General features: G+C 44.7%; 1 protein-coding gene across 1 annotated transcript in view; it reads right to left on the bottom strand.

Moving 5' to 3' along the window:
• Nucleotides 1-26,338, bottom strand: part of UROC1 (urocanate hydratase 1) — a 52,258-nt gene that overhangs the window by 20,782 nt on the left and 5,138 nt on the right. Inside the window, exons 2-12 of the mRNA XM_082266041.1 lie at nucleotides 25,987-26,117; nucleotides 21,414-21,507; nucleotides 18,346-18,405; nucleotides 12,784-12,912; nucleotides 12,629-12,690; nucleotides 8,691-8,757; nucleotides 8,397-8,540; nucleotides 7,791-7,879; nucleotides 4,055-4,121; nucleotides 1,631-1,806; nucleotides 427-524 (exon numbers count right to left, since the gene is read on the bottom strand). Of these exons, the coding sequence (XP_082122167.1) occupies nucleotides 427-524; nucleotides 1,631-1,806; nucleotides 4,055-4,121; nucleotides 7,791-7,879; nucleotides 8,397-8,540; nucleotides 8,691-8,757; nucleotides 12,629-12,690; nucleotides 12,784-12,912; nucleotides 18,346-18,405; nucleotides 21,414-21,507; nucleotides 25,987-26,117 (1,117 nt within the window). The remainder of the gene's footprint in view (nucleotides 1-426; nucleotides 525-1,630; nucleotides 1,807-4,054; nucleotides 4,122-7,790; nucleotides 7,880-8,396; nucleotides 8,541-8,690; nucleotides 8,758-12,628; nucleotides 12,691-12,783; nucleotides 12,913-18,345; nucleotides 18,406-21,413; nucleotides 21,508-25,986; nucleotides 26,118-26,338) is intronic.

The following is a 26,338-nucleotide window of genomic DNA, read 5'->3' as shown; positions in this document are numbered from 1 at the left end:
CCACCGGCAACATACTTCCTGTACTTGGGGTGACCACGCTGATTCACAGCACTGTGTCAATGGAGGATCAGCGTGGTCACCCTTGGACAGTAAGCATATTGGAACTACAGAACATCTTCCCTTGTCTTCCTATTCATAACAAGGTTGTGGTCCACACAGCACTAGAAGAATGGTAAGTGATAACAGTGCCTGGCCCATATTAAATTACTTTTGGTAGGGAAATTTTAGGAGTCAAGAGGTATCTTACAATGGTCAGCAATTAACCCGCATGCCTCTAAAGAGGTAGTTTAACATGTAGGTCTTCTTTATGGAAAGTTTCAGAAAAATACATAATACTGTATTCTGTCACTCCAACAAACTCTCCATTTTTTAATTTTTTTTTTCAAGAAAACAAATTGACTGCCTTATATTCCGTATTCACATTACCTGCTCTCTTAGCCTCCAACAGAAATGCATTTCCGTAATCCCAGAAGAACATTCCGTTATCCGATAGCTTGTTGATCGCCGCTATCTGCCTTCTTAGGCTGCAAGAAATGGGATTCAGCATTCTATATTGATTGTATTAAATAATAGTATTTACTGAAATAAAGAGGCAGGAGCTATAGAAACCATAGCAGTTACCCCTCGCTTATTAAAAAGGCTAAAGGTTTCAATAACACAAAGGTAGCCTCAAAGCAAGCTGCTCTGCTACTTCTTTAGCAAACTCCTAGCGCTTGAGGAATCCTGAGTCATTTCAACTGGTTTATTGACAAAAAAAAGGAGACTCAAAGTAAAAGTAAACTGCGCTCTTTAGCCAACCCATAGTACTTTAACAATAAACCAGTTGATCCGACACAGGATTCCTAAAGTACTATGGGTTGGCTAAAGAGCGCAGTTTACTTTTACTTTGAGTCTCCTTTTTTATACTTGGTCTTGTAAAAGGAAACTTTTTAACAATAAACCAGTTAAAATCACACAGGATTCCTAAAGTAGAACTAAAGCCAAAACTTTTTTTATTGTGGACAGTGTGGAGATGAATGAGAATACCCGTTCTTATTGCTGTCTGTGCCCCTGTTAAGGAGATTACCCCTCCATTTGTCCTGTTTACCATTATCATTGGAGGTGAAAGTAAAACCCAAGTTTCGGGTTGTCCCAGAAAAGTTAAGAGGAAATCTTCCAATTTTGGGGGGGGGGGGGGGGGTACTAGTTCTGGTGACCTGGGGGTCCCCAAGAAATTCTTAATTTGCAGGATTTCCTCACTTCCTGTTTGGCTATGGGACAGGAAGTGTAGTGAAATCTCCGCAATGGAGCACAGATGGCAATAAAAACCTGACAAGGGTTATATCCCTCCTTTACTCGATCCAAAATGGGAAAATAAAAACCCACGCTTCTTGCTTAAAGTTCTACTTTTAAAAAAGTTCACTCAAGTTTAGCTTTAGTCCAAGGAGTTCACAAAACAGAGTCAAAACACACAAAGGTCAACAAGTTTAATGCGTTTTGACTTTATTCCCAGGTAAACAAGTTAATTTTATGCCTATTTTGGCAGCAATACAAAAAAAAAAAAAAAAAAAAAAATGAAATAAAAATAAAATAATGATCAGCAGTGGAAATGGACTGTATAGACTTATTAACAAGAAACAACCTTCCTCACCTCTCCTGTACGCGCTGGTGGAAGGTCTGAGGGTCAGTGGAAAGCATCTGGTTGGCTTCCTGGAATGAAAGCTGTACCGGGTAATATCCGCCGCTGAATGGGTTGTGGCATGAGGTTTGATCAGATCCCAGGTCTACCAGCAGCTCGCCCGTCTTTTCATACTCTTCCACAAACCTCTCCCTGCAAAGTAGGACACATAAAATATTTACGTGCGTGTCGAACACTTCATTGGTAAAATGGTGGCTACCTGGTTTTCACCCTTACAACCTGGCAACCTCTACTGCCATGGTCAGAATAGGCTGAAAGCTGTTTTAACATATGCCTTCGGATAAATGACTAGAGGACACAACGGTCTTTCACTCTTTAGTGGACTACATACCATATTCAAGTCTCGATTGTGCTGAAGGTTGAAAAATCTTCCTTGTATAGTAACGGCCAGGGGAAGGGCACAAAACAGAGCAAAGACAGGCCATGTGCTGGGAAGATGAACAAAAATGAGCATGTCCTGAGGAAAAGACCAGGCATAGTTGCCAATACTATACATGGCTGTGCTCATTTGTACAGAAATACGCAAGTTCACGCACACCAGCTTCCGGGACTGGCAACAAACGCTCTATAGAAAAAGGGCTGTGGCTGCACTCAGTTTGCTGGATGACCTTAAGATACCAGTACTCCTTGCTCCTTTGTATCCTGTATTTATTGGACCTCCTGTTACCGACCCAGCTTGTCTCTGGACCTTCCTGCCGCCAGATTCCTGGTTTTGATTTTTTGGCTTGCTTGAAGGACTCTACCTCTCCTGCTCTCAACCGTGCATGACTCTGGCTGGACAACTGACTACTCTTCACACTGTTCCTTCTGATTCCTGTGTATGACCTTTGCTATTGTTCCTGACCACACTCCTGCCCACTCTCTGGCTTGCCTCTCCATGTAGGGCCCTGGCTTCCATCCTGCTACACTTCTTAATTCTGGTCCTGCCATTCTGAACACGTCACCACCTCGGGTGCCATCTTGCTTGTGGGCATTGCCCTGGTCCCGATGCATTTCCAAGGGCAACACATGTTCTGCTATCAATCCTGACAGACCAGTTAGCAACAACCCGGTGGACTCCACTGGCAACAACCAGTAGCAGAGCTACCCAAAACTGCACCTAAACTTCTTTGGGCCTTGCACTCCCTGTTGTCACCTTCAGGGATGCTCAGTCGCAAAGGAATCACTCGCACATGATTTTTCATGTCCCATAGACTTTAATAGAGTTTGCATGTTCGCTAGAACTTTTTTACTCTTCGAGATGTTCTGGTGCGAACCGAACAGGGGGGTGTTCGACCCATCACTATTCTTAAGACAGGAAACTGTTCTGTAGATCTTCTCTCCCTAGTCCTGTAGAATAGTAATCACCCAGAGAAGAACCAAATCCCAACTTTACCAAAGACAGGAAACAGTTTTAGCTATTTTTCTTCCATTGCCACATAAACAGTGGCGGCTGGTCACATGGGGCGCCGCCCCCCCCCCCCCCATCCATGCGTCCGGCCCCCTAATCTACATGCGCCGGACGCATGGAGTTCAATGTGGGTTTTTTTTTTTTAACCATGTGATTAGAGCCAGAGGCTCTCACAGGCCAAAAAAAAAAAAAGGGTGGGATCAGGGCGCAGAGCAGTGCGCCCCAAGCCTACCCAGTTGTGTGACAATAGCAAATGAAAATTTGCTACTGTCACATGGATCCTCCTCCTGGCCAATCAGGAAGCGGGTTTTGAGACCAGTTTCCCGATTGGCCACAAGGAGAAGCCATGCCATTGGGCATGGAGGAGGGAGGAAGGAGACGCAGAAGACAGGAGGAAGAAGCCGACGCCTGCTGCATCCAGGCAGGGTGAGTGAGGGGGGAGGGTTCTGCCTGTCCTCTCCTCTGTCTCACTGTGGTCCGGGGGGGAATGGTGCGGTCGGTCTGACGCGCTCCCCCCCCCTCCCGGTCCCTTGGAGCACCAGCAGCCACTGCACATAGAATAGAAGACCCAAAAAGGAGTAACGGATTCTTATTCCACCCAAGATAGGAAACGATTTGGGAGATACAGTCTCTCCATAGTCACATACAGCATAATTGTAATGACCCAGAGAAGAATGCAATTCCGACTAACACAGGAAACCGTTTGAGATTTTTATTCATAATGTTATTTGTTCTGCCAATATATACCGAATCGGTGGAGACGCCGGCAATAGCAAGGAAAAACTGAATCATCCCCCACATTGCCTGACAATATTTCATCTCATCTCCTGTCACAACTCATCATGTGACACGAGTACATAATGGGTAACAGACTGCTGCCTGGCACTCACACCGATCCTATCTCACATGTTTTTATAATGATAATACGGAGCAGAGCCAACAATTCCCAACCCCCTCCCCTATATCGTTACACAGAGAAAGAGGACTTGCCAGAGGTCCACAACGTTCCCATGATATCCCAGGCTTAGGGTTTCTTTATTCTTTCGTGCTTTTCTGAAAGACAAAAAAATAAATAAAAATATAGATTTAAATTTTATTAACAAAAATATTTAAAGTTGCCCACCAAGCGCCAGCGCTTTCCAACATGGGCAAAGACTCAGCCATATAGTATAATAAATAAGAAGCTCCCATGAACCTGTTCTATAGAGCATAGGCTTTGCAGCAAAAGTCAACCGGACATCCTTCTTTTTAAAGTGTTTCTCTGCATTAAGGTAAGAAAAAAAACACCCTTCTACATGTACCTACCTCCCCCCCCCGGACTCCAGCCCTTAAAAGCAGAGAAAGGCTGCAAGCCACAAGGCTTCCCTTAGTCAAGATGGTGGCGTCATCACACCTGATTAAAGGATCGGCTCGGGCGAGGACACCGCTTAGTGCCTGGACAGGTAAGTGCCCTAATTTTAAGAGTCAGGACTCAGGAGCTACAGTATTTGTAGCTTCTAACATTTATTTTATTTTTTATTTTTTTTTGGGGGGGGGGGGGGTTGAAGAGTCTTGAGACCCTCAAATACTTGCCAGAGCCTGATCTCAATCCAGTGCACAAGAGAAGGGGTGCTCTCCTCTCCCCCTTCTCACTGGCTCAAACAGCAGAAGGAGCCAATGGCTCACAGCCAGTGAGGGAGGGAGGGGGGTGGGGGCAGAGCCACACACTGTGTCAATGGACACGAAGTTGGCTCGGGAGAGAGCACAGACACACACACACACACACACACACACACACACGTGCCCTCATACCAAGTAGCTTGCTATGGGAGCACTTGGCAAGGAGCAGCCAGAAGCACTGGCGGGGGGACCCAAGAAGAGAATTATCAGAGCTGATCTGTGCATGACTTTTTTTTCCCCCTTTAAATAAAAAAGGAGAGCCTTTACACATCAATCACTTTAAAAATGGGGCTGGTGTAGTAAGGAGGGTTTCGGGTTCCTGGAGAACTGGGCCGACTTCTCAGTTGGCTACCGGCTCTATGGTAGGGACGGATTGCCCCTAAATGGGGAGGGTGCAGCCGTACTGGGTGAAAAGGTGGCCAACAAGTTAGAGGGGCTTTTAAACTAGGTGATGGGGGGGGGGGGGTACAGATTTAGAATTAGCCAGCAGGGAGCAAAATGTTCAGCGGGCACAAATGGGGACATTAGTGGTAGGGTGTTCAGATTTCCTAAATCCAAGGTGGGTATGGGGGGGGGGGGGGGCAAAGAATCGCAAGAGCAGCCTAAAAACAACATCAAAACGAGGATGTAGTATGCAACCGGACAAAATTATAAGGTTTGTATACCAATGCTAGAAGCCTGGCCAATAAGATGGGAGAGCTGGAGCTGCTGATGTACAAGGAGGACTTAGATTTTGTGGGGATTACAGAGACTTGGTTTGACAGCTCTCATGATTGGCTGGCGACCATTCAGGGGTATTCCCTTTATCTCAGAGATAGAGAAGGTAAAAAAGGGGGAGGGTTGTGTCTGTATATTAAGAACAGTGTACAGGTAAATATGAGGGAGGATGATAATGGAGCTATGGGTAGAACTTCAAAGGGAGGGCACTATGGGAAAAGTAATATTGGGCGTATGCTATAGACCCCCCCGACCAGAGGGAGGAGGGGGGAGGCGGACCTCCTTTCACAGATTGGATTGGCAGCAAGGATGGGAAATGCCATTTAATTATCAAGATATAGACTGGGCAGAAGCAACCGCACATTCATCCAAGGCTCGGCAGTTCCTAAATGTTTTGCAGGACAATTTCATGGGTCAGATGGTGAACGCACCGACAAGAAACAATGCGTTACTTGACCTACTGATTACCAACAATACAGACCTGATCACGTATATAGAAATACGGGGCAACTTAGGAAACAGTGACCATAGGTCAATTAGTTTCAGTATTAATCATAGTAATAGGAAACACAAGGGTAATATAAGGACACTGAATTTCAAAAGAGCCAAAATTCCCAAAACTGCGCTCTTTGATAGAAAATATCAAATGGGATAGAACCCTGGGAACAAAGAACACGGAGGTAAAATGGGAGTGCTTCAAGAGCATACTAAACAAAGGGATTGACCAGTGCATTCCAAAGGGGAATAAATTTAAAAGAGCAAAAAGTAAACCCTGGATGGCTAAACTGCAACAAAAAATTGCATATTAATACTAAAGAAAAGGCCTTCAAAAAATACAAGACTGCGGGGTCATTGGCAGCATTCAAGCATTACAAAGAGTGTAATAAGAAAGGTAAAGACGAAATCAAGGTGGCTAAAATAGAACACGAGAGACATATAGCGGAAGAGAGTGAAAAAAAAAAAAAAAAACCCAAAAAACATAAAAAAGTATATAAACAGTAAGAAAACGAGGCCAGAACATATTGACCCCATAAAAAAGACGACAAAGGAAATATGGCCACTGAGAACAGAGAAAAGGGGGAAGTGTTAAATAATTTCTTCTCTTCAGTCTTCACAAAAGAATTCAGGGGGCTACACTAACCCAGCTTGTAATAATAAATTAAATAATACACCTCAGGAAGTACACCCATGGTTAACAGAAGATAGACTTAGAACTAAAATAGAGAAACTTAACATAAATAAATCACCGGGACAGGATGGCTTGCACCCGAGGGTACTTAAGGAACTCAGCCAGGTGATAGCCAGACCATTATTCTTGATCTTTAAGGATAGTCTACAGACTGGTATGGTGCCAGCTGATTGGAAAAAAGCCAACGTGGTACCAATATTTAAAAAAAAAAAAAAAGGGGCCGAGATATATCCCGGGTAACTATAGACCTGTCAGCCTAACATCAGTAGTCTGCAAGATTTTGGAGGGGATGTTAAAGGGACCACATACAAGACTTTAGTAATGAAAATGGTATTAGTAGTAATCAGTATGGATTCATGAAAAATCGTTCTTGCCAGACCAATCTATTAACCTTCTACGATGAAGTGAGCTGCCATCTAGATAAAGGTAAGCCTGTGGATGTGGTGTATCTGGACTTTGCAAAGGCATTTGACACCATTCCCCACAAACGCTTACTGTACAAACTAAGGAAGGTAGGTATGGACCATAGGACGAGTACCTGGATAGAGAACTGGCACCAGGGGAGAGTCCAGAGGGTGGTGATAAATGGGGAGTACTCGGATTGGGTGGGTGTGGAAAGTGGGGTCCCCCAAGGTTCTGTCCAAGGGCCAAACCTGTTTAATTTATTCATAAAAATGGATCTAGAGGAGGGGATATCCAGTACAATCTCAGTATTTGCGGATGATACTAAACTAAGCATGCCAATATCTTCTATGCAGGATGTGGAAACCTTACAAGCAGATCTGAACAATATAATGGGGTGGGCAACTACATGGCAGATGAGGTTTAATGTTGAAAAATGTAAAGTAATGCACTTGGGGTCAGAAACACAAAAGCAAGCTACTCACTAGGGGGGGGAAACCTCTGGGTGAGTCTAAGATGGACAAGGATCTGGGAGTACTAGTGGACAACAGGCTTGGCAGTGGCATGCAATGCCAAGCCGCTGCAAGCAAAGCCAACAAAATGCTGGCATGTATATAATATATATATATATAATTATATTCTATATTATAAATAATATTAAAATATAACAATAATAATAAATTATATACAATTGTTATATTCTATATTATATGATTATATTCATGTTCTGGTGAGATCTTGAACACACAGCTTACCGAATCCTCTGAATACACTCATCCAGCGAGTTTGAAACCTCCATCAGCCAACCCTGCTTGTATCGCTTTAACAAAGCATTTTCATCAACCTAACAAAACAAAAAAGAAAATAAAACACGCGTGTGAGGTCTATAGATCCATTATAGGGAACACTCAGCCAGTACAGTTCCTAAAAGTGTGCGTCTAGTCTAGCCAAAACTTACAGCTTGGATATGGTGGGAAGGGATAGGATCCCTGTCAGGTTTCTACTGCTATCCAGGACTCAATTAGAAAGATATCCTGCTCTGATGACAATGGTTTCATCAGGTGGAAGACGTAGAGGTAAGTCTAGAATCAATGGCAATTTTTATGGTTGAACGATTCTAGAATTGAAGCACTTCACCATGTAACTCAGTCCAGGTAGAAGGTTATTCCAATGACAATCTCTTTACAAAGCCAACTCAATTTTTGGGCTGCATCTCTGTCCCCTTCATCAGGGATTGAAGAAAATTATGCAATGTATGGAATTGCAGCACAAAACCTGTGGACTTGCACAGCATCCCTCACCTAAGACTCCATTTAGATGGTAGCCTTGGTGCAAGAAGCTCTCATAAAATTCGAGGATACCTCTGCAATGACTCCTACACAGCCCACGATGGCAGCCGCCTTTGCCTGAGCGCCGCTCATCCCTCCAAGACCAGATGTGACAAACACCTTCCCAGCCAGGTCCTCCAAGCCAAGGTAACGGCGTCCGGCATTTAACACTGTCAGCTGTGTGAAAAATAGACAAAACATATAGAACCTTGCCAGCACCCATCTATTCTTCTATTTAAACTGCAGAGCTACGATTTAGAGGTCTGGTACAAAGTCAAAGCTGACCACCTCAATCACTGCAGACTTCCTTAGTGATATATTACTTACCACTGTACCATGCACAATACCCTGCGGGCCAATGTAACAATAGCTCCCTGCAGTCATTTGTCCATACCTGTAAAGATAAAAAAAAAAAAAAAAAAAAAAGTTTAACAGGTTTTCAGGAAGGAGGCTGTCTAATCTGATCGTTCATGGTAAAGCTGAGTGCCAAGTGCTGCGTAGGGCCTGAGCCCAGATGGTAAAACCAAGAGCTGATAAGGGGCCTGAGCCCAGATGGTAAAGCCAAGCGCTGCCTGGGGCCTGAGCCCAGATGGTAAAGCCAAGCGCTGCCTAAGGCCTGAGCCCAGTTGGTAAAGCCAAGTGCTGCCTAAGGCCCGAGCCCAGCCAGTTGGTAAAGCCAAGTGCTGCCTAAGGCCTGAGCCCAGTTGGTAAAGCCAAGTGCTGCCTAAGGCCTGAGCCCAGTTGGTAAAGCCAAGTGCTGCCTAAGGCCCGAGCCCAGCCAGTTGGTAAAGCCAAGTGCTGCCTAAGGCCTGAGCCCAGCCAGTTGGTAAAGCCAAGTGCTGCCTAAGGCCTGAGCCCAGCCAGTTGGTAAAGCCAAGTGCTGCCTAAGGCCTGAGCCCAGTTGGTAAAGCCAAGTGCTGCCTAAGGCCTGAGCCCAGTTGGTAAAGCCAAGTGCTGCCTAAGGCCTGAGCCCAGTTGGTAAAGCCAAGTGCTGCCTAAGGCCCGAGCCCAGCCAGTTGGTAAAGCCAAGTGCTGCCTAAGGCCTGAGCCCAGTTGGTAAAGCCAAGTGCTGCCTAAGGCCTGAGCCCAGTTGGTAAAGCCAAGTGCTGCCTAAGGCCTGAGCCCAGTTGGTAAAGCCAAGTGCTGCCTAAGGCCTGAGCCCAGTTGGTAAAGCCAAGTGCTGCCTAAGGCCTGAGCCCAGATGGTAAAGCCAAGCGCTGCCTGGGGCCTGAGCCCAGTTGGTAAAGCCAAGCGCTGCCTAAGGCCTGAGCCCAGTTGGTAAAGCCAAGCGCTGCCTAAGGCCTGAGCCCAGTTGGTAAAGCCAAGTGCTGCCTAAGGCCTGAGCCCAGTTGGTAAAGCCAAGTGCTGCATAAGGCCTGAGCCCTTGTCCAAAATTCTGATTTGTTTTGTTGGAAGATGGTTGTAATTGACTCCAGACACCCCTACTGGGCATCTCTGCCAGATAGCCGTTTCCTTACCGCTGGAACACAGAATTAAGGAATTCCAGCTGGGAATTGCACCCAAGAACTAGACAACACTAGCTTAGGTGCAAACAGGAAACTCTTTATTGAAAATTAACACAGAATTTAAACCACACAAAATCAGATAGGAGGAGTCTGATTACATCTTAAACAATGCCCACCCCAGACAGCCCATTGCCTACATAGGAGTACATGGAACAGAGACACCCCCATATAGTATACTGTCATTTAGGGGAAACACAAGGAAACAGTCCTTCAAAAATTTAACTGTAGCAGGTTTTTCAGGCATTGGGCCCAATATGGGTCTGCCATTGTTACCGGTGACACCTTAAGCCCATTTAAGCTGAATACCCCAGTGTGAGAGTTGAGACAATGACCATTCTGGCATCTTTGGTTTGTATTATTTATTTTGTAATGGGGATGGGAGAAGGGAATGAGTGGGATACTCCTCTGGCTCTACTAGGTACAAATGGGACACTTTGCAGAAAAATGCCTTCTAGCGCTGTCTTGATGCCAGCTGGATGCCCACCAATGCTTGCTGGCATTTGAAAAATGCTTCATTACTGAACTGTGCTAGAACTTGACTTGTAACCCTCTGGTTAACTCAAAAGATCATGGACTGTAGAGAGACTTGACTCTTGACACTCTGTTAAGCTCAAAAGTCTGGAGAACAGCTCCCTCCAGCCCTTCACTGACTGAGGTAGCTCCTTGTAACTGCTTGTGCTGCTGCAACTCTCAACACTGTACACATGAACTCTTCAGGGCCCAACCGCTGGCACCCTTTATACTTTCAGGGTCCTCTCTCTAGGCACCCCCTTTACCTTTAGCTAGCTCCTGGATCCCTTGGACCTTCCCCGGAGTGGTCCCCTCTCAGCTAGGCAGACCCCCAGGGGCAGTTACAGTACTCAAACTTGGAATGTTTTCCTGAAATTGGGCCCCCCTTAACTCCGCTGGTCCTCGGCACACCGGATCCTCTCTGCATCCTCAGGCAAGCCGCCTGGGACACCCGATCCTTCTGACCGGAGGAGAGACAGCCGTACTCTCCCTCCTGGGACTCTGCTTCCCACCAAAGATGCTGCATCATGCGCTCCCCTCAAACTTATACCCACTCCCAGAATGCTGTGTGGCAGAATCTGCCTTCCTTGGGTAGATACAAGCCTGAATGTGCCACTGATTGGGTCTCCTCCACTGCCCAATGAGAACCCTCTCATGGAGCCAGTGGGGAGACTCCCCTCTCAATGGCAATACCTGGGAGACATGACAGCCCAGCTGAAAATCAGGGCCCTGCTGTTAGGCAGCCAAGGCCCACTATACTTTACCTAGCACCTACCTGTAGGGTGCTACATAACAAAAAAAAAAGAGAAATTTGACAAATAAGGTTCCTTGTAACCCCATGGGGAAAGGGGGGGGGGTCTACTTAGTCCTGGGTCTGTAGTCTGTGAGAAGGAGGCTGGCCCCATGCCCCTCAAGGAGCTCAAGGCATGGTGGTTCCCGTGACAATGTTGCCCTAGATCAGAGATCCTTAAACTACGGCCCTCCAGCTGTTGCGGAACTACAACGCCCATGAGGCATCGTAAAACTGACATTCACAGACATGAATAGGCATGATGGGAATTGTAGTTCCTGAACAACTGGAGGGCCATAGTTTGAAGCGCGCCGCCATTACTCACTTCCCTGTGGGATACTAGGGAGCCTGTATATAGGGTCCCTTTACCTCTTATTATCTGCATACAACCCACCCTCATTGGGAACCTACAGATGGAGATATATAATACTACACCCCCTGTTTCTGGCTGATCTTTTGGGATCCTTGAGGGAATTCTCGGGATAGGCGTGGCCATCTCTCGCTGCTACAATTACTCCCACCCTGCTCCTCAACTACTATCCATTTTTCAGTTTTTGAATCCGATTTGGAATAATAACCTTTAACCACCTACATGGCAGAGTATATAGTCAAAAGAATGGGCAGTCTTTTGAAAGCACAGGTCTTTACCTGTTTGTTTTTATTCCTTGTGGCCTTTTCTCCTCTCGTCTCATCTAGGATGTCCCTATGTGTCAGATCTTTTTTCCTTTTGGACCACTGAGAAAGGTGATTGACCGAAACGCGTCTGGTCTCCTTCAGGACATCTCAGCCATCCCTAGCTTCTGAGACGTAACCCATGGCCACTTGCTTTTAAGTGTTTTTGTATATTATCATATTAGGTTTTTCTGTTCATATAACTTTGTATATTCATGTAATAAATATTTAAATATACATACTACTCAAGTCCTGGTCATTGCCATTTAAAGTCCCACCCTAGGGGATCTCGTCTTTTGGTCTAGTTTGAAGACCGATTCCCTAAACACTTCTAGAACTGGAAAGTATCTGTGGCAGCATCGTTAACAGCAAGTACATTGTAACAAGTGATTTCAGATAAAGGCTCAGACCCCACACAACCCTCCCATACAAGTTAATGTGCCAAAATAGTATAGACTGCTTTTCGAGAGAGATTCCCCCCCCCCCCCCCCCAGTAAAAATAAAAAAAAATAAAAAAAAAAACCTAAATGAGTCCTTGGCATGCATAAGTGGAACCAGACACATCAAGGGTCCCAGCAATCAGAAAATTTTGGCTTACTCAAATAGTAATCTAAAAGCAGCCTATCAGAATGGACCCGTGTTCATTCCACTTCTGTGATAATGAAGCCCCAATTAGAGACCATTTTACTATCAGAAAACCGCAGTCGGGGGGGGGGGGGGGTAACTGATATGGTAAAATTGGTTAGAAAACAAGAGAATGTTCTTACATGGTAACACCTAACGCAAACATCCTGTTGTAGTCTTTCCTGGAGGAGTAGTTTGGAATCACCTAAACAAAAAAGGAATTAGTACGTAACAGAAATGAGAAGGATTCCCACTTCACAGGAAGTGGAAGGGAATCAAGATAGAAGTTGTGACTTACCATCCCATTGGTGATGACCACCCGTGGAGCTCTAGGGTGACTAGGAAAGAGGCCCAGAGGATGTCCGCTGTACATCACCAGGGTCTGATCTTCCGTCATCTCAGCCAGGTAATACATCACAAGCCAGAACTGAAGATACGATGGAGAGAAGACCAAACCTTAACATTTATCCATAGCCAGTACTTTTTTGATACAGTAAGGAATGGCCAAGACCAACATCAAATTTTTTTTTTTTTGTGCCACAGATTTTCCTTCCATCTCCTGTCTCAAGATACAAACTATGTAGGAGGAAATCTCTTCAAAGTAAAGGAAAATCCACTTAGCTAGGTGTCCCCTTTAAAAGATTTTCCCTTTATTCCGGTTCCGGTGACAACTCAAAATTAGAGATAGACCAATATGTTTTTTTCAGGGCCGATCTCGATACGTTGTGACCAAAATATCGGTATCGGCTGATATGGGCCGATATTTGGTACATCTAAAGTTTTGAAAAATAGAGACAATTTTTGACACAAATCTGGTACTGAGCATGTTAATTTTTGTTTAATGCTTAATGGCTGGCACCCTGTGGTGGGTGGGTGGCTCGCTGGCTAAGGGCCTGTGGCCGGCTGGCACAGGGCCTGTGGCTGGCTGGCCCGCTGGCACAGGGCTTGTGGCTGGCTGGCCCGCTGGCACAGGGCCTGTGGCTGGCTGGCCCGCTGGCACAGGGCCTGTGGCTGGCTGGCCCGCTGGCACTGGCTGCTGTGGGTGGGTGTATGGCTGTGATACACTCCAGACAAGGCTGTCCAAGGCGAGGGAGGCAGCCTAAGGAGGCAGAATGACGTCACAAAAATATATCGGCAATATCGGCCAGTTCCAGGGCTGATACCGATATATTGGGGAAAGTGCATATCGGCCTTGCCGATAATCGGTCTATCCCTACTCAAAATTATAGATTTTCCTCTCACTTTGAATTCCAGTGACAATGGGTCACCAGAAAAAAAAAAAAAAAAGTGGACAACTTAAAACTGACCTCCGGCTTTCCCTTCAGTCTCCTACGGTCTCCTCTCCTGGACTGAAATGGCTTACTCCGATTTCACTGCACACTGAGCTTCTCACAATGTGCATTAAAAGCTTTAGAAAGTCAGATAGAGACCACCTCATTTCCTTGCTTAGTGTCATCTAGTCCCTTATCACAACCTGACCAGCCCCTTTAATTTATTGGATTTCAGTTCTTTCAAATATATGGATGCTTAGCACCACATGTGGGCATTACCACTGCATTGCATAGAGAAGCAGAGACCCAGTGATGTCACCAGGTCTGAAATAATGCATGTAATGGAAATGCAAAAGTTGCATTAAAATAAAAAAAAAAAAAAAAAATGGGGTGGGGGGTATTTGGTTGGTTGGGGTTGCCTTGCAACAGCAGTGCTGAAATCACTGCACAGTGGCCCCTGGGGCTCCCAGCCCTGTACCAAGCTCCACTCTGAAAATATCTGCCATGTATAGACACTTGCCATTACGTTATATGACCTGGAGCATTTCAGCATGGCATGAGCTGACAGTCTACATTCACATGGCATGACATCGGGTCATGTGACCCAGGACAGGACCTCTGCAGGGCCTGCTTAATTATAGCAGACATGTACGCTTTGCTGCTCCTCCCTCTCAAGCGTTGGGATTCATTTTAGAACATTAAAGTAATCTCGGAGTGTGCGAGTCTGGTTTAATTATCCCGGTCATCCCAGAGACTCCCACCAGACACAGTCACCCCATGCCAGGTAAAACACGAAGAAATGCGAAGAATCCCAAAGCCGCGCATTCTGCTTCCATAATTAGGACGCAGCCGATGAGCCAATGACCTGCCCATGACAAAGGAGGACCTGGCACAGCCACATGGGAAAAACTAATGAGAAAATACCAACAAACAGCCTGCAATAATTGAAGAGAACCGGTCCTTCGCCCACGCCAACAGTTTACCCTTTTATAGGAGGTGTGGAGGATGGGGCTTTGCAATTTGGAAAGTGTTTACAGGTTTTTTTTTCACTTTTCCATTCTTTGGGTATTTGCCATTTTGTACAATTGCTGTCATAAATTAATAAAAAAAAAAATATATCACATTTCTACATTGTGTTCCAATTATTTCACGCCTTCTCTTAGTAATCTGAACAATCTTGAAGTTTGTAAACTTAACTTTGTGAAGATCCCACACAATTACTTCCTTGAATTCTGTGACACGTAGTCACTACACCCTGTGGGTAAGCACTGTGGTGTCAACAAATTTCACAGAGCCTGCCATCTGAACTACAGGAGGAGGTGTTAAGGGGAGGAGTTTCAGGAGGTGGAGTCAGTACAGGAATCAATGCTTGCAGGCAGCAAGGTACCATGGGATATGTAGTTCATAGAAATGGAGCAAAGAATGCAGGGAATCCAGGAAGTTGTGGAAAGAAAACGGCCGACAGGCAGAGCTCACGGCATGAAACGAGATTTTTCTCAAGTAAGCTTAAACAAAAAAAAAAGTTTTTGCCTAAGTTTTGGATAGAGTGGAGAGGAATTACTTAGTTAATTTAATCAGGAGAAGAAAAAAAAAAAAAAAAAAAAGCCCCACGACAAGTCCACTTTAATATACACACACGATTATATATATATATATATATATATATATATATATATATATACACACACACATACACATACATATACACACACACACACATATATATATACTTACAGTGGCGTAGCATGGATTGTCAGCGCCCGGGGCAAGGTAAGTAATTTGCGCCCCCTACACAAACCTACTAGACCACTACACTGACCTAGCTGACCACTACAGAGACCTACCTTATTCCTACACTAACCTACCTGATTACTATACTGACACCTACACAGACCTACCTTATTCCTGCACTACCCAACCTGATCACTACACAAACCTACCTGACAATTACACTGACCTACCCGTTTCCTACACTGACCTACCTGATTACTATACTGACACCTACACAGACCTACCTGACCACTACACTGACCTACCTGATTCCTGCACTAACCAACCCTGATCACTACACTGACCTACCTTATTACTACACTGACCCCCTACACTGACACCTTCACTGTCCCCTACACTGACCCCCCTTCACTGACCCTTCTTCCCTGCCCCTCCTTCACTGACCCCCCTAGACTGAACCCTCCCTACACTGACCTCTTCACTGGCACCTACACTGACACATACACTGTCCCCCCCTTCACTGACCCTTCTTCTCTGCCCCCTAGACTGACCTCTAGACTAACCCCCCTCCTACACTGACCCCCCCCCACACTAACCCCCCCTACACTGACCCCCCATTCACTGAACCCTTACACTGACCCCCCTACAATGACCCCTTCACTGACCCCCCCCCCCACATTGACACCTACACTGACCCCCCCTCACTGACCCCTTTATTGACTCCCCTACACTGACCCCCCCCCACATTGACACCTACACTGACCCCCCTTCACTAACCCCCCCTACTGATACCTACAATGGCCCCCTTCACTGACCCCAAGCCCCCCCCCCTTCCCCGACACCTACACTGACCTCCCCTACAGTTCCACTTTCACTTTACTGCAGTCAGTGCTCTCCAGTCCAGGCTGCCCCCGCCCCCTCCTCCTCCCTCCCTTGATGCTTTGTGTGTCTGTCAGTCCAGAAAAACATCTCTCATGGTCTCACCTCACCTCTCGCTCTTCAGCAGACATCCCAACCTGCAAAAACTAAATTTCAGGGAGGTTTTACTCCGCGCCGCCGCCGACGCGGGGCTTGGCTTGCAACACTACGCCAATGGGCAGGGGAGGCACAGTCCAGCTCCGCCCCGCAATTTCCAGCCATAGGGCCCCCGCAGGCTATCTCCCAGCCTAAAGATGGCGGCAGCCGCAAACTGTGTGATGACACCGTGTTTATATATATATATATATATATATATATATATATATATAGCTAATGTCAGACAGAGTGACACTGCAGGATGCGCCCCCCCAGATGTTGCGCCCGGTGCGGCCGGCCCCCCCCCTGCACACATATAAAATATTTAATTAAAAAATAAGCCACACAACCTATACCCACAGTTGATCCAGGGGAGGACACCCCACCCCCAGCAGAGCATAGCATGATCCAATTTGCTACTACAGGGAAATAGTTCCTTCCTGATCCTCAAAAGGAAAATCAGATATTCTCTGGGTCAACTTTACCTATAAATATATTAGTACCAGTTATATTATTGTACATATGGGAAAGAATCCAGGCCTTTCTTAAAGCAATCTACTGAGCTGGCCAGAACCTCTGGAGGGAGTCTATTCCACATTTTTACAGCTCTTACTGTGAAGAAACCTTTCCGTATTTGGAATCTTTTTTCCTCTAGACGTAAAGAATGCCCCCTTGTCCTCTTTGAGGACCTTTTATCAGTTTGCTTGCCCTTCTCTGCACTATACAGTTCTCCGGGATTAGAACACCTGTCAGTTTTTGTTGCTGTCTGTGTCCCCGTTCGGGAGATTCACTCTCTGTTTGTCCCGTTTACGGGTTATTTAAAGTGAAAGTAAAAAAAAAAAAAAAAAGAATCCTAAATTTTGGGTTGTTCCCAGAAAAGCAATAAAAAAAAAAAAAAAAAAAAGGGGAAATATTCCAATGGGCACACTAGTTTTCTTGACCCGGGGGGGGGTGTCCAAGGAATTACCTTTATTTGCAGGGATTTCCTCATACTTCCCGTTTGGCCATTGGGACAGGAAGTGAAGGGAAATCTCTGCAATGGGACACAGATAAAAAAAAAAAAAAAAAAACAAACAACACACACACACCGCTAGCTAGACACGTTTAGGTGCATCTAGCATTTGAGCGCTAATGCATTCCAATGGTCAGAATAAATTTATATTCTGGCCAATAGAATGCATTAACACGCAAATGATAGGCGTGCCTAAAACGCACGTGCAATACTTGTTTCTGTAAAGCGTCTTTTTCCTGCTAGAAGTTCTGGCATCCAGAGGGGCTTTGACAGACACACGTGTGCATGAGGCCTGTATTGGACTGTCAATAACTATTGTTTGTTACAATGCTGAGGTTATAAAATGACGGTATAAGCTGTGCCCATAGATTTTATTTTTTTGAGAAAAAGAAAAGAGAAAAAGAAAAGAGAAAAAGAAAAGAGAAAAAGAAAAGAGAAAAAGAAAAGAGAAAAAGAAAAAAAGAGAAAAAGAAAAGAGAAAAAGAAAAAAAGAGAAAAAAAAAAAGAGAAAAAGAAAAAAAGAGAAAAAGAAAAGAGAAAAAGAGAAAAAGAAAAAAAGAGAAAAAGAAAAGAGAAAAAGAAAAGAGAAGAGAAAAAAAAGAGAAGAGAAAAAAAAGAGAAGAGAAAAAAAAAAAGAGAAGAGAAAAAAAAGAGAAGAGAAAAAAAAAAAGAGAAGAGAAAAAAAAGAGAAGAGAAAAAAAAGAGAAGAGAAAAAGAGAAAAAAAAGAGAAAAAAGAAGAGAGAAGAAGAGAGAGAAGAGAAAGAAGGAAAAAGAAAAAAAGATCTATCTTTGGACAAAAGAAATACTGCATTGATCAGTCGTATCACATACCTGGGCCCAGTTGCTGAACACCTGCCCGTTCCCTCCATAGGTCACTAGCTCCTGGGGAAACTGTTACAGGAAAGAAAACCAAGGCAGTGATCAGGATTAGCCTACAGTTTCAGAGTAAGGCTGCCCATACATGTTCAATTCTCTCCTTCAATCTTGTGTTAGATTTACCAAAAACCATATAATATGAGGTCAAAATTAAAACACAACTTTCAAATTGTATCCAATTAGGCAGGCCTTTGTATTACATAGCTGAAGGTAAATTTTAAGAAAAGTTTACAATGTATGCCCAGTCTAAGGCTCCGTTCCTACCTATGCGGGTAAGATGGTGCATGCATGTTTTTTTTTTAGAGAATCACATTTAGGGCAGCATTTCAATGGGCTGTCTTATACATGAAAAATTGATATAAATACATACTTTGTTACCATTTTGGGGTGCACATAAGGTGCGTTGGGGTGCCATTAATTAATGGTACCAATGTGTGCCTGCAAAGAGGGATGCTTTTTTTTTTTTTTTTTTTTTTTTTTAGCGATTTTGTACCCATTCCTAAATTGCACAAAAATGATAGCCTAGCCTTAGCCTAACCGCTTTTAAACACAAAAGATGCTTTTCTGAAAAATGATACAGTTGCTAGTTAACATAAATTCTAAAAAGTCATTATTATTTAACCACTTTACCACTAGAACATTTTGCTGTCTTACGTCTGGGCCACTTTTTGCGATTCGGCGCTGTGCGACTTTAACTGACAATTGCGCGGTCGTGCGACGCCGTACCCAAACGAAATTGACGTCCTTTTTTTCCCACAAACAGAGCTTTCTTTTGGTGGTATTTGATCACCTGTGCGATTTTTACTTTTTGCGCTATAAACAAAAAAAGAGCGTTTATTTTGAAAAAATAACAATATTTTTAACATTTTTTTGTATGATTAAAAAACAATTTTTTTTAAAATTTTTGGCCAATTTGTTTTCTGCTACCTATGTTTGGTAAAAAAAAAAATCGCAATAAGCGTATTTTGATTGGTTTGCGCAAAAGTTATTGCGTTTACCAGTTAAGGGAAAGATTTCTGTCATTTTTGGTGTTTTTTTTTTAACGAGTAATGGCGGCGATCTGCGATTTTTTTTGCGGGACTGCGACATTGCGGCGGACAGATCGGACCCTTGACTGACATTTTTGACACTTTTGGGGGTACCAGTGACATTACTACAGTAATCAGTGCTATAAATATGCACTGTTACTGTAAAAATGACACTGGCAGGGAAGGGGTTAATTTTATTGGAGAGGGAGGGGTTAATGTATGCCTGGTGCTTACTAACGTGTGTGGGGGGGAGGTGACTGTGTGAGACAGGGACAGAGCTATGCTGAACACTCCGATCTGTCACTCCCTGTCACTGAGGAGATCCGCCCGCTTGTGTTTACACAGGCGGGCGGATCTCCACACTAGATCCGACGATCGGGGCAGAGCAGCGGCGATTGCCGCTGCTCCTCCCCTGGCCCGACTCCCGCTGTGAATGAAAACAGCGGGAGCGCGCCTCCGGCGGCGCGTGAGCGCCGCCTACAGGGGAGGAGTCTGGCGACGTAGGTCTACGTCGTCAGACGGGAACGAGCCACTTTGCCGCAGTACTATTCCAGTACTCAGCGGTAAAGTGGTTAAAATTGAATAAGTTTAAAAATTTGTCTGCCCTCTGCAATGGTATCGCACAGAGCGGCCACTAACCACCTACCCTGCCATCTCCTCCTATTCTTCGGGTGCCCCAAACAGGAAGCCGCTTGCTATGGGGGCACTTTTGCAGGCTCGCTCCTGAGCCAGGCTGTGCGCATCCATAGACACAGACAGCACGGCTTGGGCCCCCCCTCCTGTTCCCCCTTTACAGGATTTGATTGACAGCAGCAGAAGCCAATGGTTCCCACTGCTATCAGCAAGGCCTCTGAGACGAAAGAGGGGAAAGACAACTTGAGCAGCACTGGATCAATAAAGGACTCAGGTAAGTGTTGGGGGGATTCTGACAGGTACCCGCACCCACTTCCACTTGGGCCGCTCCAGGGAAGTTCTCCTCTTCCCCTCTCTTGCACTTAAAATTGAGCCATTAAAGTAGAACAATTTTTTTTCCCCTTTCTCAACAAAACATGTTCCCCTCTGTGTGATCTCTGTACATTGCAAGGATTTTTAACCACTTTTGTTGCAGATTCCTACCTTTTGTTATTCTGAAGAAATCCCCATGTGTGCCTCTGTGCCGAGTGGGTCTAATGGGAGTGGTTTCATAATTATCAATCAGCTGTGCAGCTGCAGAGCACTGATGAGGGAGGTTGCTGGGTCTGCATTCCTTCAGATGTGTTCCCATTGGGAGTATCTTACCAAAAATTGGATTTTTGTTGCAGGGGGATGCCAGAAATCTGACTTGTATCAGAGGCAGACTTCTGGGGAAATCAGTGAGCCAATCAGTGAGCCAATAACACAAGCAGGAAATTATGTTTCTGGGGTGTGGTCAGTATACATTCTGTGTACAGAACACCTCCAGGCAGGGCCGCTGATAAGGCAGTACATCCAGCCCTCCTGTACTGAGCCCAGGCTCCATCAGTTCAAAAGGGGGACCCAGGCACCTGTTAAGCAGAAGTGCCGGCTGTACCATCTTATTGCAGACGCAGATCCTCTTCCGCCTCCCCCTGCAGTGCTGCCAGCTTCTCCTACTCGCCCTCCCTCCAGCTGCACTGCAGGGGAATTGGTTCTAGCACATGCGCCCCTTCCACCTGCTGTCCGGGCCCACATGTGGCCCTTTTCTCCCAAGCGCTTCCGGCTTTCCTCCTCCCCTGCTGGTACAGAGGAAGAGGAAGACTGCAACAAGACAGTACAGTCGGCTCTCCTGCTCAGCAGGTGCCTGGGCCCCCCCTTTTGAATGGCTGGGGCCTGGCTGTACTACCTTATCAGCAGCACTGTCCACACCAACAATCCTACTTCACTCGACTATAGGAGACAAAATCAGTCACCAGTTTTCTGTCCTTCATTGAGCTACAGACAAAAACTAAAATTATTTTTTTAATTATTAAAAAAAAAACAGTCAGATTGACTTTATACCTGAGCTACAGCTGGATCCAGATTATTCATGATCATGTGCATGATAGCCGCTGCCTGCTTCGTTTTGCACGGATACTTCGTAATCGGATACGCTCTGAAAAATAAAAATCGCAGTCCAGGATTAATAACTGATTTTTCACCTTGTGCAACATCAGCAGCCTTGTATGTATGTGTGATGTCATGCGATCAGTGGACCGCGCAACACACAACTCTGCTCTGGTGCTGGGATCTGATTACCTTTAGTACAGGAGCTGCTAGGTTGTATATTAAAACAGATGAACGCTGGGAGGGTATATACTAATACAATTTAAAGCTGAACACTATAATATATATATATATATATATATATATATATATATATATATATATATACACACACACACACACACACACACACACACATCACAGTGCTGTGAAAAAGGATTTGCCCTAATTTTTTTTTTTTTGCATATTTGTCACACATAAAATGATTCAAATCAATTATTAATATTATTCTTCTTTAAAAGATAACTCAAGTAAATACAAAATTGCAGTTTTCAAATGGGAATAAAAAAAAATAAAAAAAAACCCACACCTGTCCAAACCTGCCTGGCCCTATGTGAAAAAGTAATTGCCCCCTAAACCTAATAACTGGTTGTGCCACCTTTGATGGCAACAACTGCAATCAAGCGTTTACTATAACTGGCAATGAGTCTTTCACATGGCTGTGGAGGAATTTTGGCCTGCTTTTTGCAGAATGGTTTTAATTTAGCCACCTTGGAGGGTTTTCTCGCATGAACGGCCTGTTTAAAGTCATGCCACAGCATCCTAATCAGATTTGAAGTCCAGACTTATGCCTCGTACACACGCATCAATAGTTGGCTGACCGATTGGCCGTCTTTTGTCCAGTGTTGTTGTGTTGGTTGAAATGTGCTCTAGACTGCGCACGAATTTTCGGCCAACAAAAACCAACTTCTGAAGTGATGTCATGTGCTGGTTTACTTTCCGTGTGTTTTTTCTCCTCTGAGCATGCCCAGTCTTGCTCATCAGATTTTTGTCTGCCGAAATCTGTACTGACTGACGGAAAATCGGCCGTTCTGTTGACGGCCAACAAAAATTTTATAGCCTGCACACCAGATTTTGTTCGGCTGAAAAGTCGGTTGTCGAAAGCATCATACTAACAAGCCGAAAATCGGCCGATCGGACGGTGGCCGGAAATTCACGGCCAACTATCGATGCGTGTGTACGAGGCAATACTAGGTCATTCCAAAACCTTCATTGGTGGACTTTCTGGTGCGATCATTGTTCTGCTGAGTGTTTGAACTCGAGGTCAGGAACTGATGGCCGAAGATTCTCCTTCTGGATTTTCTGATAGAGCGCAGAATTCATGGTTCCATCAATTATGGCAAGTCCTCCCATGTCCTGAAGGTGCAAAGCAGCCCCAGACCACCACCACCACCACCACGTGCGACTCTTGGTATGATGTTCTTTTTATGAAATGCTGTGTTAGTTTTTTTGCCAGAAGTAAAGCACACCTTCCAAAAAGTTAAACTTGTCTCATCGGTCCACAGAATATTTGCCCAAAAGTTTTGGGAATAATCAAGAGGTTTTTTGGCAAAATGTGAGAAGAGCCTTTGTGTTCTTTTTGGTCAGCAGTGGCTGTGGCCTTAGAACTCTCCCATGGACGCCATTTTTGTCCAGTCTCTTATTGATAAATTATGAACATTGTCCTCAACTGAGGCCTGCAGGTCTTTAGATGTTTTTCTGGGTTTTTCTCCTGGATGAGTCATCATTGTGCTCTTAGGAGTAGTTTTGTTCGGCCGGCCACTCCTGGGAAGGTTCCAAGTTTTCTCCATTTGTGGTATATTGGCCCTTACCATGGTTCACTGGAGTCCCAAAGCCTTAGAAATGGCTTTGTAACCCTTTCCAGACTGATAAATATCAATAACTTTGTTCCTCATCTGTTTTTGAATTTCTCCAGATCCCAGCATGTTGTGTTTCTTTTCTTAAAGCGGAGTTCCGGGCACAAAAACTATTTTTTTTTTTTTGTGCCCCTCCGCTAGGTAGAGCTCACCTGAAAAGGAATTGGATAGTTATTTTTATTTTTTTTGTTTACTCACCTTTTTATTGAAGATCGTAAATACTCACCTCTGACTGCTTCCTCCCTCGGAGCCGCGGCTCACCCCGTCCTTTCCTGCCTCGCTATGATTCCTGGGAGCTAAACGTCATAGCTCCCAGGAATCAATGCAACGGCACCGGCCCCGCTCGTCATTTACGGGCGACGCCGCATTCCCCTGCTAAACGCTGTTTAGGAATGCGGGCGCCGCACCGGAAGTGACGAGAGGGGCCGGTGCAGGCGCATTCTGGGACAAGAAGACGCGGAAGAAGACACAGAAGAGGACCGCGCCGGCTTCAGCTGCCCACAACAGAGATGGAAACGCTGTGGAAGAAATTTTATAAGTATTTCTTCTAAAAGGTAAGTGCGAACCGGGACAGATCAGAGGCTAGCCATTGTGGAATGTGCTAGCCCTGACTGTCCCGGGGGTATGTTCAGTAAAAAATGACTTCTGTGCCCGGAACTCCGCTTTAAATCTTTTAGATGGTGTTCACTTTGTCAGGCAGCTTCTAGTTAAATTAATTTCTTGATTCAACAGGTCTGGCATGCCTGGGTATGGAAAGCAGGCTGTGTGATAAAGGAAAACATGGACTTTATCTTTATCGGCACTTTACTACTGGTAGTGCATACTTTCTGATCTGGGTATGGAAAGTGAAATTTAAAAATCAGCATTCCCGAAAATGTGGGGAAAGACAGTTCATTCATGATTTAACAGGGTGGGGGTGGGGGGGCGCCAACTACTTTTTCACACAAGGCCAGACAGGTTTGGACAGTTTTGCCTTTAATAAAAGAAATCTTTTAACCACTTAAGCCCCGGAAGATTTTACCCCCATTCCTGACCAGGGCCTATTTTGCGATTCGGCACTGCGTGACTTTAACGGACAATTGCGCGGTCATGCGACGCTGTACCTAAATGAAATGGACATCCTTTTTTTTCCCCACAAAACAGAGCTTTCTTTTGGTGGTATTTGATCACCTGTGCGATTTTTTGATCATGCGCTATAAACAAAAAGAAACAACAATTTTGCAAAAATAACTAATATTTTTCAATATTTTTTTTATATGAAATTCCCAAAAAAAAAAAAAAAAAAAGTAAAAAGTCAAAATTTAACTTTTTTGGCCAATTTGTTTTCTGCTACATATGTTTGGTAAAAAAAAAAAAAAAAAAAAAAAAAACACAAGGTTATTGCGTTTACTAAGGGAAAGGAAAAGATTTGTCATTTTTGGTGTTTTTTTTTTTTTTTTTAATGAGTAATGGCGGCGATCTGTGATTTTTTTGCGGGACTGTGACATTGCGGCGGACCCTTGACTGACATTTTTGACACTTTTGGGGGTACCAGTGATATTACTACAGTAATCAGTGCTATACATATGCACTGTTACTGTAAAGATGACACTGGCAGGGAAGGGGATAACTTTATTGGAGAGGCAGGGGTTAAATGTGTCCCTAGGGGCGTGGTTTTTGATGTAACCACAGAGACATATGATCCTAAATAGCAGGATCGTATGATCTCTGCAGTTACACACCAGGGAGAATGACAGGCGGCTTTGTTTACATTAGCCGCCTGCTTTCTCCCTCTGTAACGGACGATCGCGTGTGACCGGCGGACATCCGAGCCGCCGGTCACTCGCACTGGAGTGTCCGAGAACGAGCGGGGGCGTCCCCTATTGGTTCGCGGGCGAGTGACGTATACATACACACGTCACTTTGCCCAGGAGGGGCTGACCGCCGCCGTATATAGTCGTGCGGCGGTCGGCAAGAGGTTAAAAACTTTGAATTTACTCGGATTATCTTAATGGAATATTAAAATTTTGATAAACTGACTCATTTAAGTGTGACAAATATGCAAAAGAAAACCCCACCACACAGCATGTCAAATTGACAGGCGGCAGTACCAGTGGAACTTGGCCAATCAAGTCAATTAGGGCAACATCATAAGCCAAATGCTTCTTTTCACTGAAAATTGCCACTCAGCCAAAGGGGGGGAAAAAAAAAAAAAAAAAAAAAAAAAAAAGAATCTTATTCGATCCAAAAAGTCTTGCCTTGGCTCTACTGAAAATGTATTTCAGATACAGCTATATTAAGTACCTGACTTCTGTCTTTATTTTAGCTTTCTATAGTTTCTTGTACAGCAGCTTTCAGACTGGAGGAGGGAGGGGGCAGGACTCTAAACCAACCAGATCTGTTGCTTTGCACTGTGCTGTCAGTGTAGCAGGAAGGAGGAGGAGGAGAGGGATACCCTAATCTATACCCTGCTTCTCCTTTGCTGACCAATCAGCATAAAAGGGGGCAGTCCCTGACCCAGCTGTACTTCCCTAACTGCATTGGAGGTCACAGAGCAGACTGTGCTACCTGGATCACAGAACAATGAGCATTTTAGCTGACAAAATAGTTCATATTTTTATTTTAGCTGTATGGTCAGTAATGTTATTGGAAGCATTCCAGCAATTTAATTTACTATGATAAGGGGGGGTCACCTCATGTGGAAATTGGGACAGAAGCGGTACATGTAGATGTGTCCAAAACTCCGCAGCTCATCCACGAATTCTGGAGCCAAAATCCTATGATGTTCCGGGGGGAAATATCGTAAGGCGTTCTCCAGGGCGAGCTAAATGGTAAACAACAACAACAACAACATAACACCAACAATGATACATCTGTGTGCTCTGAAGACTTCTAGTGTTTACTAGCTGTATCTAAAATGATAATGCATGTAAATGAATGATATATTAACCAAATGGGTTTAAAAAAAAAAAAAATGCATTTGAGGCCAAAAATACGAACCTCTGGGGGAATCCAGGAGAGAGAAAGATCTGGGGGGGTCCTAGT

This window comes from Pelophylax lessonae (assembly GCF_965119305.1).
Source record: "Pelophylax lessonae genome assembly, chromosome: 8".
Classification (NCBI taxonomy): domain Eukaryota; kingdom Metazoa; phylum Chordata; class Amphibia; order Anura; family Ranidae; genus Pelophylax; species Pelophylax lessonae.
Note: the sequence above shows the minus strand (reverse complement) of the source record. Positions and strands in the feature narration are given on the sequence as shown.